This window comes from Ammodytes marinus (assembly GCF_949987685.1).
Source record: "Ammodytes marinus genome assembly, chromosome: 14".
Lineage (NCBI taxonomy): Eukaryota > Metazoa > Chordata > Actinopteri > Uranoscopiformes > Ammodytidae > Ammodytes > Ammodytes marinus.
Window position 1 is genome coordinate 8383990 of NC_137218.1, and position 13262 is coordinate 8397251.

Consider the following 13262-nt stretch of genomic DNA (forward strand, 5'->3'; position numbering starts at 1 on the left):
AATAAACAAACATCAATAGTTGGAGGTTTCATTAATAGAATCTGCGGTTTTAGTTTTACTTTCACCAAACGATTCCAAGTAAGACGCCATAAAATCACATGTTTTAGTTAATCATTCAGTATCTGCTATGTATGTGTTGTAGGGGGCTCCAACTTGTAAATTAGTTATTTTATTCTGGGGGAGGGGGGGGGTCATCTCCCTTCTTTTCTTTGACTAGAACTACTTAAAACGTACACAATGTTTTAACTTTTAATAATCTCACTGTACAAAAATATTATTGATTAAGCATCTCTGCACTGCATTTCGTTTGTCCGTTTTAAATGTTTAAGTAAAGTTTATTTTGTGATAAAATAAAAGGGTCCCTGCAGACATGTTTTTAAAAGTCAAAATCAAATATTTATAGTCTTATTAATCCACATATCAGTCTTATTTTTGTATATTCAGGTAAAACAGGTAATTACTTGTCAGACAATACTTCCTTCCTGCAAGTGCTTCAAAGTAAAAGACTAAAATCCCTTTTCTTTTAAAGACAGCTTTTAGTTTGAAGTAGCTACAGGAAGTGGTGAGTTTGCACAAAATAGTAACTTTGCAAATGTCAAATATAATTGAATACTCCTACTATGCTGCAATCCCTTTTGCTAGTTTAAAGTTAAAAAATTAAAATCTTTATTTTCTGTCGATCAACTTATTCATTATTAAAGGTGAAGTAAGCGGTTTATTTATGTTAATATAAGTGTAAAATCGCTCTTTATTCATACAGTGATCACTTACATAATGTGCGCGTTTCATAAAGCCGATCTCTCAGTCAGCTGCTTTGCATGTAATCGGCAAATAAACTTATTATAGTATCCCGAAATTTGTATCCAATCAGAAGAGAGAACGCTACAAACTGACACTCGTCTCACTCATATATAGTATATACACTCCATGGTCTCACTGCCGGTGCACGCCAGAGCAACAGATGGGTGAATGTGTATGCGCCGACAATGGCGGAGCAGGTAAAAATCCTTCCCAATGTCTGTTTTGATGGTTTTAATCATGTTTTATCACACTTATGGATCTGAGATGATGCTAGATAACTTGCTGCTTGAAGACCGCAGTGCATTAATGTGGTGACGTAGGGACGAGCGAGGGGACTGCTAACTACAGTAACTGACAGGAAGTTAGCTAAAAGAACCATTCCGCTTACAGCACCTTTAAGTTAGTACTAGTAAGGTTGGCTTACTATCCTGGCTACTTCCTAAATACATCAGATGATATCACAACTGTGATAGAATATGAGACTTTAAACTGATTCCCCTGGAAAATATTATACATATATGTTTTTATACCATAACTCACAATAGGGCAGTTTCCTGTTGAGTCTCAAAGATAAATTAATTGGTTTGTTTGCGATGAAATTAACTGCAGGGAATAACAGTATGAGTTGCTTGTTTTCAGCGGTGACAAAGGCTCCAATTTTTTTTTTTAGGTACTGTAGGTTTGTTTCATGTGACTTGAAAGAGACAGGTGTTTTGAAAACCTGTCGGAGTAAATTGCAGCATTTCTCCATTTTCTCCAGGAGCTTTTGTTGCTCAGGGGTGATATTGGTAAAACAACAGTTTGTAAAGTGTGCTTTAAAAAGCTGCACTATATGAACTAATCTGAGAAAAGGCCTTTATTACGCTTCACTACTGCAGCAGATTATTGTTAAATCTCACACCGAGTAAAGTGAGAAACGGTTGAAAGAATAATATTCCTTTCAGTTTGACCTCAGCGACCGGGAGAAAAGGTCACTGTTGCTTTAAATGCTGCAAAAACAAAAGCAACTAAATGTTTTGAATATGTTCTTAGCTTGGGATCCAATTACGGTCTTTTTCCAAACGCTTTCAATCAGCTACCATCCTTCCAAAGTCAGGAATGAAATTTCCTGTTCAGGTTTTAGATTATGTATGAAACAAACCCCCAGCCTCTTTCTCAATAAAATATAATTTTAAACCAAATATATTTGAGTCTTCCACTGTTGTTCAGACAAAACATTTTAAAGATGTGAAAGAAAGGACGGTTAAAGATTTTCAAATCGTTTAACATTAATTCAAAAAAATGTATTGATTCATGACCTGATAATGAAAATAGTCCTAAAATGGTTGTGTTATAGATACGTCTTTAGACAGAAATTCTTGACATTTTATAATCAACTTATTTTAAGTCAGTTTTAAAAAGGAAAAATACCGATGTTGTTCTATTTTCAGTTTCTCAAATGTGAATATTTCCAGTTTTTTCCTTTGTCATGTTTGATAGTAAAACTGAATATCTTTCATTTTGAGCCTTTGGTGGAACAAAGACTATTGACACATCCAACATTTCGTCTTACAGGTCTTACTGGTCTTACAAATGCACTGTCGCCAGAGCACCTGTTTTAACTTACAGGTAAATGAATGCACTTATAATGGCTAAATCAATTTCTAAATACTCATTTGCAAGAGTGCACACCATTAATTCACAACTCTCTGACAATCTATAGAACGACCGACTGGGAGATGAATGGCAAAAATAATTGGCAGATAAATTGATTATGAATTTAACAGCGAGTTACAACCCTAATGTGCAGCTTAGATTGTATGAATGTGAAAATGGTGCAGTGAGATCAACTAGACATTCAACTTGTGCAGTCTTACACTTATCAATTCAAAAACATCAACTATTAATTAGCTTAGTTTGTCTTAATAAACAATAACCTAAAATGAGATTACAGCAGACATTCTGTAAAAGCAGATTCCCCATTCTGTCCCCAAAATGGTGGATGTGCCATTTGACAACTATGACTCACATGTTGAAGTTGTCTTTATTTAATCTACAGCTCAGTTTACATGGCGCTTCCTGTGTGTTTACAGTGTGGATGAGTCGAGGAGCCCTTGATCCGCCTTACCTCACCAGCAGCTAATGCCTAGTGTTTGAGGGTGTTTGTTATGTGTTGCTCGAACAATAAATTGAACACACCTCAAGTGGGTTCTTAATACAACTGAAAGCCAATACTGCTGCTGCTGCTGCTGCTGCTGCTGCTGCTGCTGCTGCTGCTGCTGCTGCTGGGTATATAAACCTCCAGCTTTGATTTCACTGTTTTGTAAGAGGAAGTGTATGAAGCTCAAGGCCTGTGACACCCAGAGTATTAGTTATATGTATATTCTTTTTTTCCACAATAAGAATAAGAATTTAAAGCATTTTCTTCTTCATTTCCAAGGCCATTTGAATTCATGTGAGGCCCCTTATGGTTCAGATGGCGTTTCAGTATGCTGTCCTTTGTGGTTGCATTTTAACAAAAGATAAATTCACTTTCTTGTAATCTTTAGGTATGTGACAAAAATGACAATCTCTGTGTCTGTGGAGCTGCCATTTTGGAGTCACAGCTTCAGACAGCAGGCTGTGTGTTAATGTGCTCCGCTATACAAACATCATTCACTGCCACAAAATCCGCAAGCCAAGGTGACATGTCATGTACCAGTCCGCAGTCTAAAAATGTGGATTTGTTTCCTTTGACATTGATTAAATGTATGTTATTTATATAATTTAAAAAAAGAATGATAATATTTTTTTGGTTTGTTAAATAGTGAAAATAAAATTATCACTACCTTGTTTTCATTTAGGATCGTTTTTTATATAAGCGTCATTGTTTTTAAAAGCTTTTGATCCTGCACATTCTAACGAGATGTTAACTCCACACACATCTGATGAAGGTTTCAGATCAGTCTTTCTGGGCTTTGGGTCAAGTTATTTTGGTTAAGGTTCGAAAAAAAGTTTTGCAACAACATGGCATTTGTTTTTGTATAAATAAACACAGATTTGTACAAATTAATCTGCCAAATTTTCCTATTGATCCGTTGGTCTATAAAATGTCAGAAAATAAGAGAAAAAGATCCATCCTGATTTCACAAACCACAACACGACGACCTTTAAATGTTTGTTTTTTTGTCCAACCACCACCAGTCCAAACCTAACCGTAAGCAGCAAAATCTTACATTTCAGAAACTAGAACCAGACAATACTTTGCATTTTTTGTTTTAAAATGTACATGATTATCATATTTTTTCTTCAGATCAGGTTAAAAAATATAATATTTAAGAGTCTTGAACTGTTGGAAAATGCCTGATGGAATGTCAATGTCAGAAAAACCAACATAAAGCTGTTGCAATTCTATATTTCTCTTGTGTAAACAGACGGAAAACAAAGTATTTGTTAATCCATTAAATGCAATTCCTGCTCACAAAAATGTATATTTAAATCCCTAACAGGCTCAGTAATTAACAGCTGTTCCTCAAACAGGAGGAAATGGTCCATTGGTTTAGGACTATTTTCAGCAGGAGATTAATCCACTTTGATTCTCTTGTGAGTATTTGGGGCAGCAGGAGGACTGTGTGTGTGTGGGATTGATTCAAACTTGTACAAACTTGTGTGTGTGTGTGTTCATTGTAATTAAATAACATGTCAGTGTCACTAAGTGTAACAGTGTGATTGATGTGTTTTCAATAGTTTTTTTTTTTTTTTACACACACCACACACACCTTATTTCTTGGGATAGCTTATTTATTTTTTCATCATGACCCCTTTCTTTATGAAAACATTCAAATGTATTTGAGATGATAACATCAATGGGAAAAAGGAAGGTACATGCCGTTTTGTTAACAACACAACAGACAAGATGCTCCAGTTTTTAAAGCCCTAAAGACAAATACTGCAGCTGCCATGGAAATGATTCTGTTTTGTGATATTGAATCCATCATAAAGCCTGTGCCTTTCTGTAATCCCATGTTTGGAGTTATAGGCAAGAAGAGACTGAATTTCAAAAGCTTTACCTGAAACTTAATATTCAGCCCCACAGCTGCAACATACTACCTGCAATTGACCCGGATTATATCAAACAAATCATTTCTCTGACACAAATTCAAGCAGAAAAAAGGCAGTTATTACTTTTGCGTTTCATCGTCTTCTTCTAATAACCGTTTTGTCTCTCTTTAGTAATAATCTGCCAGTTCATTGATATGAATATAAAATGCCTTCCAACGTCCTTTTTTGTCCAACCAACAGTCCAGAACTGGAAGATTAGTTCAGTTTAGAGAAGCAATGATAAATTGATGAATGGACTAGAAGTATAAAACGTTATTCAAAAACCAAAAGATATTCATTATTACAAAACTCACTGAAGCTGAAGAATTAAGTTTTGAAGTAATTAATTGATTATCAAAAGTTGCTCAATGATTGACAAATGTTTTCAGCTGTAAACATGTTTACTAAGGCGGCAACTAATGACTATTTTTCAACTAATTGATTGATCAGCAGATATAATCAATGATCTATAACATCTCAAAATAAAAGTGAATATCAATAAAACCCAGAGTGGTTTCTTCATAAATACTTATTAAATACTCATATACTTATAATTTTTAGCTATAATAGAAGACAAAGAAAATCCGCAAATGTTAAGACTAAACAAACAGGATCCAGCAAATATTTGTCTTTTGCTGAAAATGCGCAGAGGTGGAAAGAGTTCTTAGATAAGATTCAAAATCTCGTAAGGGAGTTGATTTATATTTTGTCTGAATCTTTGAAGTAAGAGTAGGTTAGGTTTCATGTAAATGAAGAGGAATAAAAAAAGTATCGGGCTCCAAATTGTAGTGGAGAAGTTTACCTCAAAGATGCACTAAATTAGTAGTTGTGTTAATGTATTTAACTTCCCACTAATATCAAAATTATTCACCAATATTAAAATGGTAGCCAATTTTCTTTCAATTCCACTACTCAATACATAGTTGCAGCTCTAATATTTAAATGAAGACTGGCTGAACAGTGCGCAACTTTCATATTAAGTTAATTAAAATCAGGCAGACCGAGGTCATATTTTTCACCATGCTTATTATTCACATGAAATATAAAGGGCTAGTGTATAAGCTGAGGGTGCGGCCGGCTGTGTGCAGCTGCTATCCATTTACTCATGATAGACGGGACATGAAGATTCACAAAATAAACGCATATAGCAGGCATATATTTCCTCCCCGTTCTGCACCAGAAATAGTCTAAACTAAAGTAGAGCTGTTGCTTAAAAAAAAGAAAAAAAAAGAAGAAAGAACCAGTCGTTCCTGAAGCTTCTGTAATGTTTGAACACAGCAGCTAAGCTCTACTGCCTAAATGCAGAATATTCTCAAATTCTCACTCCTGTGTTGATCACCCACAACCCCCACCCCTCCCACAAATACCCTCCCCCATTCAATACCCATAACCCACCACAAGCAGCCCCCCCCCCTCCCCCACCCACCGCTGTGTAGCTCTGCAGACCAGCTGCAGCAAGGCCCAGGATCAATTTTTAGAAAGATACAGGATAAATATCGCTCAGCACAGCAGCAATATATATATATATATATATTTACACTACGGCTATACATACAGTCAAAGAGCTATATTAATAGCATGACAATTTAAAGAAGCAACAGTGGAGACATTTTGATTAATTACGTCACTGGAGAATCACTTAAAAAAAAAAAAAAAAAAAAAAAAAAGGCCTTTGGGAAAACTAAACACTATAAAAATACTCATGGAAAACAACATTAAAAACAGACTAGCTCGCCATTACTCACACACTTTCAAAAATCCTTTAAACGGATATGTTATTTGTGTTTTAGGGAATAATATGGTAACACAACAGAAGCGACTATTCCTCTAAACACAGACAAGGTCACTGTTGAATGTCACACACACAATATATCCTGCTATAGGAGCTGCAATTATAGAACCACACCAAATGAAAACCACCACAGACGCTCTGTGGAAAGATTTCATAACTAATATAATAGAACACATTTAACATGGCCATATATCAGTCCTGCAATATAAGTGACCTATTATAAAGACACTGTAGGATTAAATAATCATTAAATATTCTCTGTGAACTCAGTACTTACTCCCAAAGGAACATTTCAAATCCATATATGAAGAGATTACAGATATATTTTAGTGAGATATGAAGGATTAACTTGAATAAAATAACTACAGAGTAGCACAGACACACTTTTAACACTCTAAAAATATAATATTGAGTTACACAGTTAAAGATAGCTGCTATAAATATATCTGGAGGTAGATTTTAATATTCGTACAAGATGGAAAACCCATTTAGGTTTCTTATAAAACCCACTACTGAGTATTTTATTTTTAGAGGTAATATTTATTTATTATTCTTTCGGACAATTCCACCAATACACAATTTTCTTTTTCATATCTTCATACATCTTACTTTGTGTTGTCCGAAGGGTGACGGAAGAAGCCAATATTAGCATTCTATTTAAGGAATATTATTGTATTCGATTAAAATAAAGAATACCACACAAAGTCTGTTTGTCATGAGCCCACCATGAAATATGTCAAATGTTTTAAGAGGTTATTATACTGGATTTGATATAAAAAGGAACATATGGACTATGTATAAAACAGTATTTGATTGTCACTAAAGGGAGTATATTTCTAATATTGAACATGTATTTATAAGTATATGAGATGAATTAAAAAAGGGGAAATAAAAAAAATAAAAAATGTAAGATTAAATCAGGCTAGAGCTCGACAGACACCATGATCTACTATATGAATATGAATATTTTATCTCTGTACTTCATGAATATTAAAGAATATAGCACCAGAGAAAGTCCCCACTGTGAGCCCCTATATGAAATGTATGGGTTTATTTTAAGAGTATTACAGTGCGATATGACAGACATTATCATACAAAATGGGAACTACAGACATAGCATTAGCCTCTGAAGGAGTACAGAATACTTAACAAGTATTTAAGAGAATATGAATGAAGTTGGAGATTGAATTACATAAAAATTGTTACTGAGCCCCACAGACGCAATATTACCCAATATAGGAATATTATATCTATATTTAAGAGATATAAAGTAATACTTTATGACATATATTGAGTACTACAGGCAAAGGATTAGATAGCAGATTAATACAACACAGGATGAGGAACGTATACTGAGCTCATATAAAACACAAAAGGATAATATATTTAAGGAAGTACCTATTACTAACTTCATGATAAAAGAATAGTGCTAATTTTAAAATGTAAAAAGACTTCCTATAGCTCCAGTTGACAGATCTAACTAAGCTTGTTCTGTCTGAACAACAGCTCAATCACAGTAATGTTTAATTTACCACCACAGAAGAATGATATGACCAGCCAATGTTTGCATTCCACTAACTGAAACAAAACAAGTTTGGACATTTTTGCTGGCAACATTTTTTTAATCAGAGTTTTTTTCCAATGTATTTCCTTTCAGTCAACTGATCGATCATAAGATCTAGTTATTTTTATGTATGGGAAATTGTACTTAAAATGTACTTTTAAGCAGACATTTTACAAGCATGCAAGAGAATTTGCTTTAATCCGCATGTTTGCTTTAAAAAAAATTAATTGGTTACAAAACTGTAGCAGATAATCTCTATTAATTGACCAACCCATTCATCCTTGTATCACTAGTTATAGTATAGATCTATCGGTCATTAAATCAGGAAGAGCAAAAAAACAATAAAGTAAGTGGTTACAAGGAAGGAACTGATAGTTTCTGTTGATTCTAGCACCCCCTTTGGGCAAAAGTGGTAGTGATGTTAAAACACCAGCCCCCAAGTCAGCCCCCATTTGTTTAGGAACAGAGTGAACTGAGACCACAGAATACACGTGATAAGGTAATGTATCTATATATGCCTATGCAAGATTAAAAATAGTAATAGACAATGGTGGAGCTTAGTAAACTTTGATGAAGTACCATTCTTGAAACACAGGATGTTCTGGTCTGCCTGCCGTCAATTGTTTTAGTTTCATAAACATTCCTCGTAGCGGCTTTAAATTTCAGCTCTCATATACAATCAAAAACAGGAGAATTTGGGGGCATTTTTTTCCTTTAAAAAGATAAATCAATCATTAAAATTGTAGCAGATTTATAATTTTAAAAAAAAACTTTATTTGTATAGCACTTTTCAAAACTAAGTTACAAAGTCACTCTGTATTCATAAACTAACCCATAAGTCATTTGATCCCTAGTTATAGACTAGTACATATTTAATCTATCTATCTAAACAGGAAGAACAATGACTAAAAGTTAGCTCAATTCACTAACTGGCTTTGCCGACAGACTTTTAGCCCCAGAATGAATATTATACACATAATTACAGTGAGAAAATATGACAAGTACTACCATCAAGTGAGTATCATAAACATACTATTATGTAGGCTACTAAAGGAGTGTTTTATGAAGAAGCAAAGAGCTCCAGTTTTTTTTTCTTTTTTTCTCCCTTCTCTGGGGGAGGGCCAACTGAAGCATTGCTCCAGCCTAGCGGTGGAAACCAGGCAGAGCTGAGTGAGTAAGGCAGGAAAATAAAAAAAGCCACATAATATAATCTGAGCAGTAAGAGGCAGTCCACTTGCCTAAAATGTGAACACACACAAGAATTTAAGATGGAACCCCTTAATCTGCACCCTGCCTACCAGCCTACGTCAATTCTCGTGATATTTCTGGGAATAATGCAGTGAGATTTTTTTTCTACAGTTTTCAGTATGGGAAGGAAGAGCGGGAGGAGGGAGGGAGGGGTGAATGCAAAAAAAAAAAAAACGACGAATATTAATGATAAAATGTCTCCTGCTTTGGACAGTAAATAAATAAATAAAAAATCCAAATACACAGCAGTACAGTATTGACCTTGGCTATATCCTGTTATTGAAACAGCACACACAAATTCACCACTGAAACAACACACACAAAATAACCTTTAAATGCTACAATAATATTCAAAACAAGATTATGAAAATACACAACCAGCACTGAGATATTAAGCTTTACACCCCACCCCCACCCTAAAAATTTAGCATTTCTGTCATAATAAATGACTTTGTTCCGATATCTTAATATACATTTTTCGACTATAGCCCAAATTACCCTAGCTGTGTCTGTTAAGACTAAATGCTCGATATTTCAAGTACACAAACTCCACATTTATTCATTTAAAACACTCACACACACACATACACAATATTAACATTCCTCCTTAAACTGTGGCAATTACGCCGCAGACAAAATGTCGGGAGGGATTTGATAATAATATCAATATGCTTCCTATTAAAACACAGCACTGCTGCTAGGCTGCTACTGCTCCACCTAGTCAGATAAAATATTTCAACCCTTTAAAATATCACGTCGCTCTATGTGGAAATATATTTTTTGGAGTGTGGCGTTCAGAAAAAAAATGTCAAACAAAAATGTCGATGCAACGTCTCGCTGTTCTTGGGTTGAAAAGAAAAGGGAGGAGGAGGTGGGGGGTTGAGTGGCTTAAAAGTTTCCTGATATTTTCTTTTGAGCCTAGGCAAAGGGCCAGAACATTTTAATTTTTATTCGGCGAATGTGTTAAGTAAAATATAAAAAATGTGAAAAGATATGGGGTTGGTTCGCTAGTGGAGAAAAACCCAGACTGTCGACACGACACACAAAGAAATTAATCATTAACAACGTCGAAAAATATCAGTAATATTAAAAAGAGGAATTTAACCGCTGAGTCTCCGATATCAGAGTAGGCGACAGCCCCGACCCACAGACGACTATTTCCCCCGTGAAAATAGAAATATCAACGCTATATTTTAGAACATTTAAAAAGAAAGGAAAAAAAAGTTGAGCCCGCTTGAATAAAGTTGTAATTGCAGTCGGAGCGAACTCTCCGTGCTCGTGTGCTATGGGGCTTGGTTGATATGAGAAAACAATCAATACGACATGGTCTGAAACTAAATAAAATAAAATAATATTCCATTCACAGCGACACACGGTTAAAATATCCGCCAACACGTCAACAGGTCAGACACAGCCTCGTCGGAGTATATAAGACAGAAAACGACATTTTATGTTGAAATTATATAATTTTTTTTTACCTGTATTGCATTGTGCTCCATTGCAGTCCTGCATTCCCTCTCTGAGGCCCCTCTCCGGTTTCACCGCCGGGACTCGCCGACACACAAACAAACGCACCAGAAAGAAAAAAAAAGAGAAAAAAACGCCTGCTGCTTTTTTTTTTTTTTTCAGAGTGTGTGTGCGTTTGTGTGTGTGTGGAAATGGGACAGGATCTAGGTGTGGCCAAAGTTTGCCACAGAGTACAACTTAATGGTAAAGTCCTCGTAGTGAGTGAAACAGCAGTGAATGCATCTTTAGCTTCACAGCTGTGACGTACATCCGCCTGACGCGGCACACGTGGGCGGGGTTTAGAGACTAGAGGGGTTTTAATCAAACATCCCCTCCCAAAAAATATAATTAAAATGCGATTAAAGTAGCTGTGGATGTAGAAGTGCTTTGAGAAGTCTTTAGATCCTTACCTCATGTTCAAATCCTGCACGTTTACTCTAGAGTAAAATTATTCAAGTTTCAAAGACAAACTCAAGATCTAGCCTATCTTTATATATTGTCTTTTACTTGAATTCTATTTATCCACATTCATTTAGGCTATATTTTACTTGATTGATCTTCTTCAGTTTTTGATTTAATTTATTTTCATTTATTTAACTGTATTTATTTATTTATTGTTTTTATTTATTTACTAGCCTACTTGTATGTTTCTCTGGGCTTTTAATTGGATGTTATTTATTTAAATGTAGGCTATTTATATATCTTAGTCTCTCTTTCCCCTTACTCATTGCTATTATTTTATAATGTATATGAAAAATGCCATTTTGATAAAGTTTGAGTTGATTTGATGTGTCTTTAAGTGTCATCAGGAAATGTAGCCTACTTAAATGATTGAAAGTTAAAGTAACGGGACTGTTATAACCTACTATTATATCATTATTACTCATGAATCAGTATGAAAGCAAGATTTTAGAGTTGTATTTTTGTGTAATATTTGTATGTTGTTAGCTTAACAAAGTCAACTTAAATTGTCATATACAATATTTCCCAATATGAAAAGTATTGGAGTAGAAGTAGAAAGTGGAATGAAAAGAAAAGAAACGTTCAGTAGGCCTGCAACAACCCCTTCACATTAGTATTTCAGTACAGGAGACAAATGCCAGTATTTAAGTTATGGCCTTATAACACATTAGCTTCACGTTAACTCATATTAGTAGAGAATGTCTAAAAATAAAGTCCTTTCACAAGTTATTTCCCTTTCATTAAGTGCATTATAAAAGGGCCAGTAGCCCTGATGCAAAGGGAACATAGGGATGACCCATTTCTAGGGGTCATGTTCGCAAGGTCAATCCGTTAATCAATCAATCAAACTGTATTATAGCCCAAATTCACACAAAAATGCCTCAAATGGCTGTACAGCAATATAAGCAAAATACAAATATCATAACAACACAACCATAGCATTATGAACAAGAAATTCTGAATATGAATATAAATAGTGCCATAACCTTAAGGCCATAGATCTATATTTTAATATAGTATTGAGGGATCCGTTACTGTCTGGCTAAATTCGTCCATGTTCACCACCATTTCGAACAGTTCAGTCACTTAGATGTCAGGAAGAATCAATAGTGAAGGGACACACAAAGACACAAATATGTGTTGACATGTTCAAAGAACAACATAGGGCCCTGGAAAAGTAAAATTAATGTGTGTCAACAACAGAATATTGAACTGCGGGAGCAAAGGTTTGCTCTGGTCTAGTGTGATTTCCTTATTTCTTTGTCGCCATCATACAGACAAACATTCATGAATGAGACTGATTGTCACCTCAGAGATCTAAATCACCTGATGCAGGTTGGTTGGATTTACTGTGATCTGATCCGACTCCATGTGGGATTAAAAAAAGAACTAGTGCTAATACTACCACTGCTAATAAAAGTAAAGTTATTATGGGCTGTGGCTATTTTCAAAACGACGGCATTTTCAGTATATTTGTGGCAGAAAATCTGACCAGCATGAGAATAACCTCACACTTTTGACCTTGTTCACTCTGCACAACAGCGCCTCTTTTTTTAATAGACAATTGCACATATTTCTCTTTTTCATTATTTTATTGTAAATATTCTATGTACAGTATATTATTTAGTTATATTCTCTAGGTTTATGTTCATTCCATTTTTATTGTGTACACAGTCTGAACACGGCAAATTCCTTGTATGTGTGAAAGTACTGAGCATTAAAAACGATTCTGAGTTTGATTACAAGAATTTGGCTGTACTGTCATCTACACACGGCCACAATAATTGAAATTGTAGCCTAAAAGACAAGTAACATAGATATGAAATACAT

General features: G+C 34.8%; 1 protein-coding gene across 2 annotated transcripts in view; it reads right to left on the minus strand.

Annotated features, from left to right (window-relative positions):
* The window catches only part of LOC307260275 (uncharacterized protein), a 34566-nt gene extending 23504 nt beyond the window's left edge, over window positions 1-11062 (minus strand). For both annotated transcript variants that reach the window (XM_080040471.1, XM_080040470.1), the window contains exon 1: window positions 10943-11062. In XM_080040471.1, coding sequence (XP_079896597.1) covers window positions 10943-10963 — 21 coding nt within the window. In that variant the 5' untranslated portion in view covers window positions 10964-11062. The remainder of the gene's footprint in view (window positions 1-10942) is intronic.
* Window positions 11063-13262: the final 2200 nt, after the last annotated feature.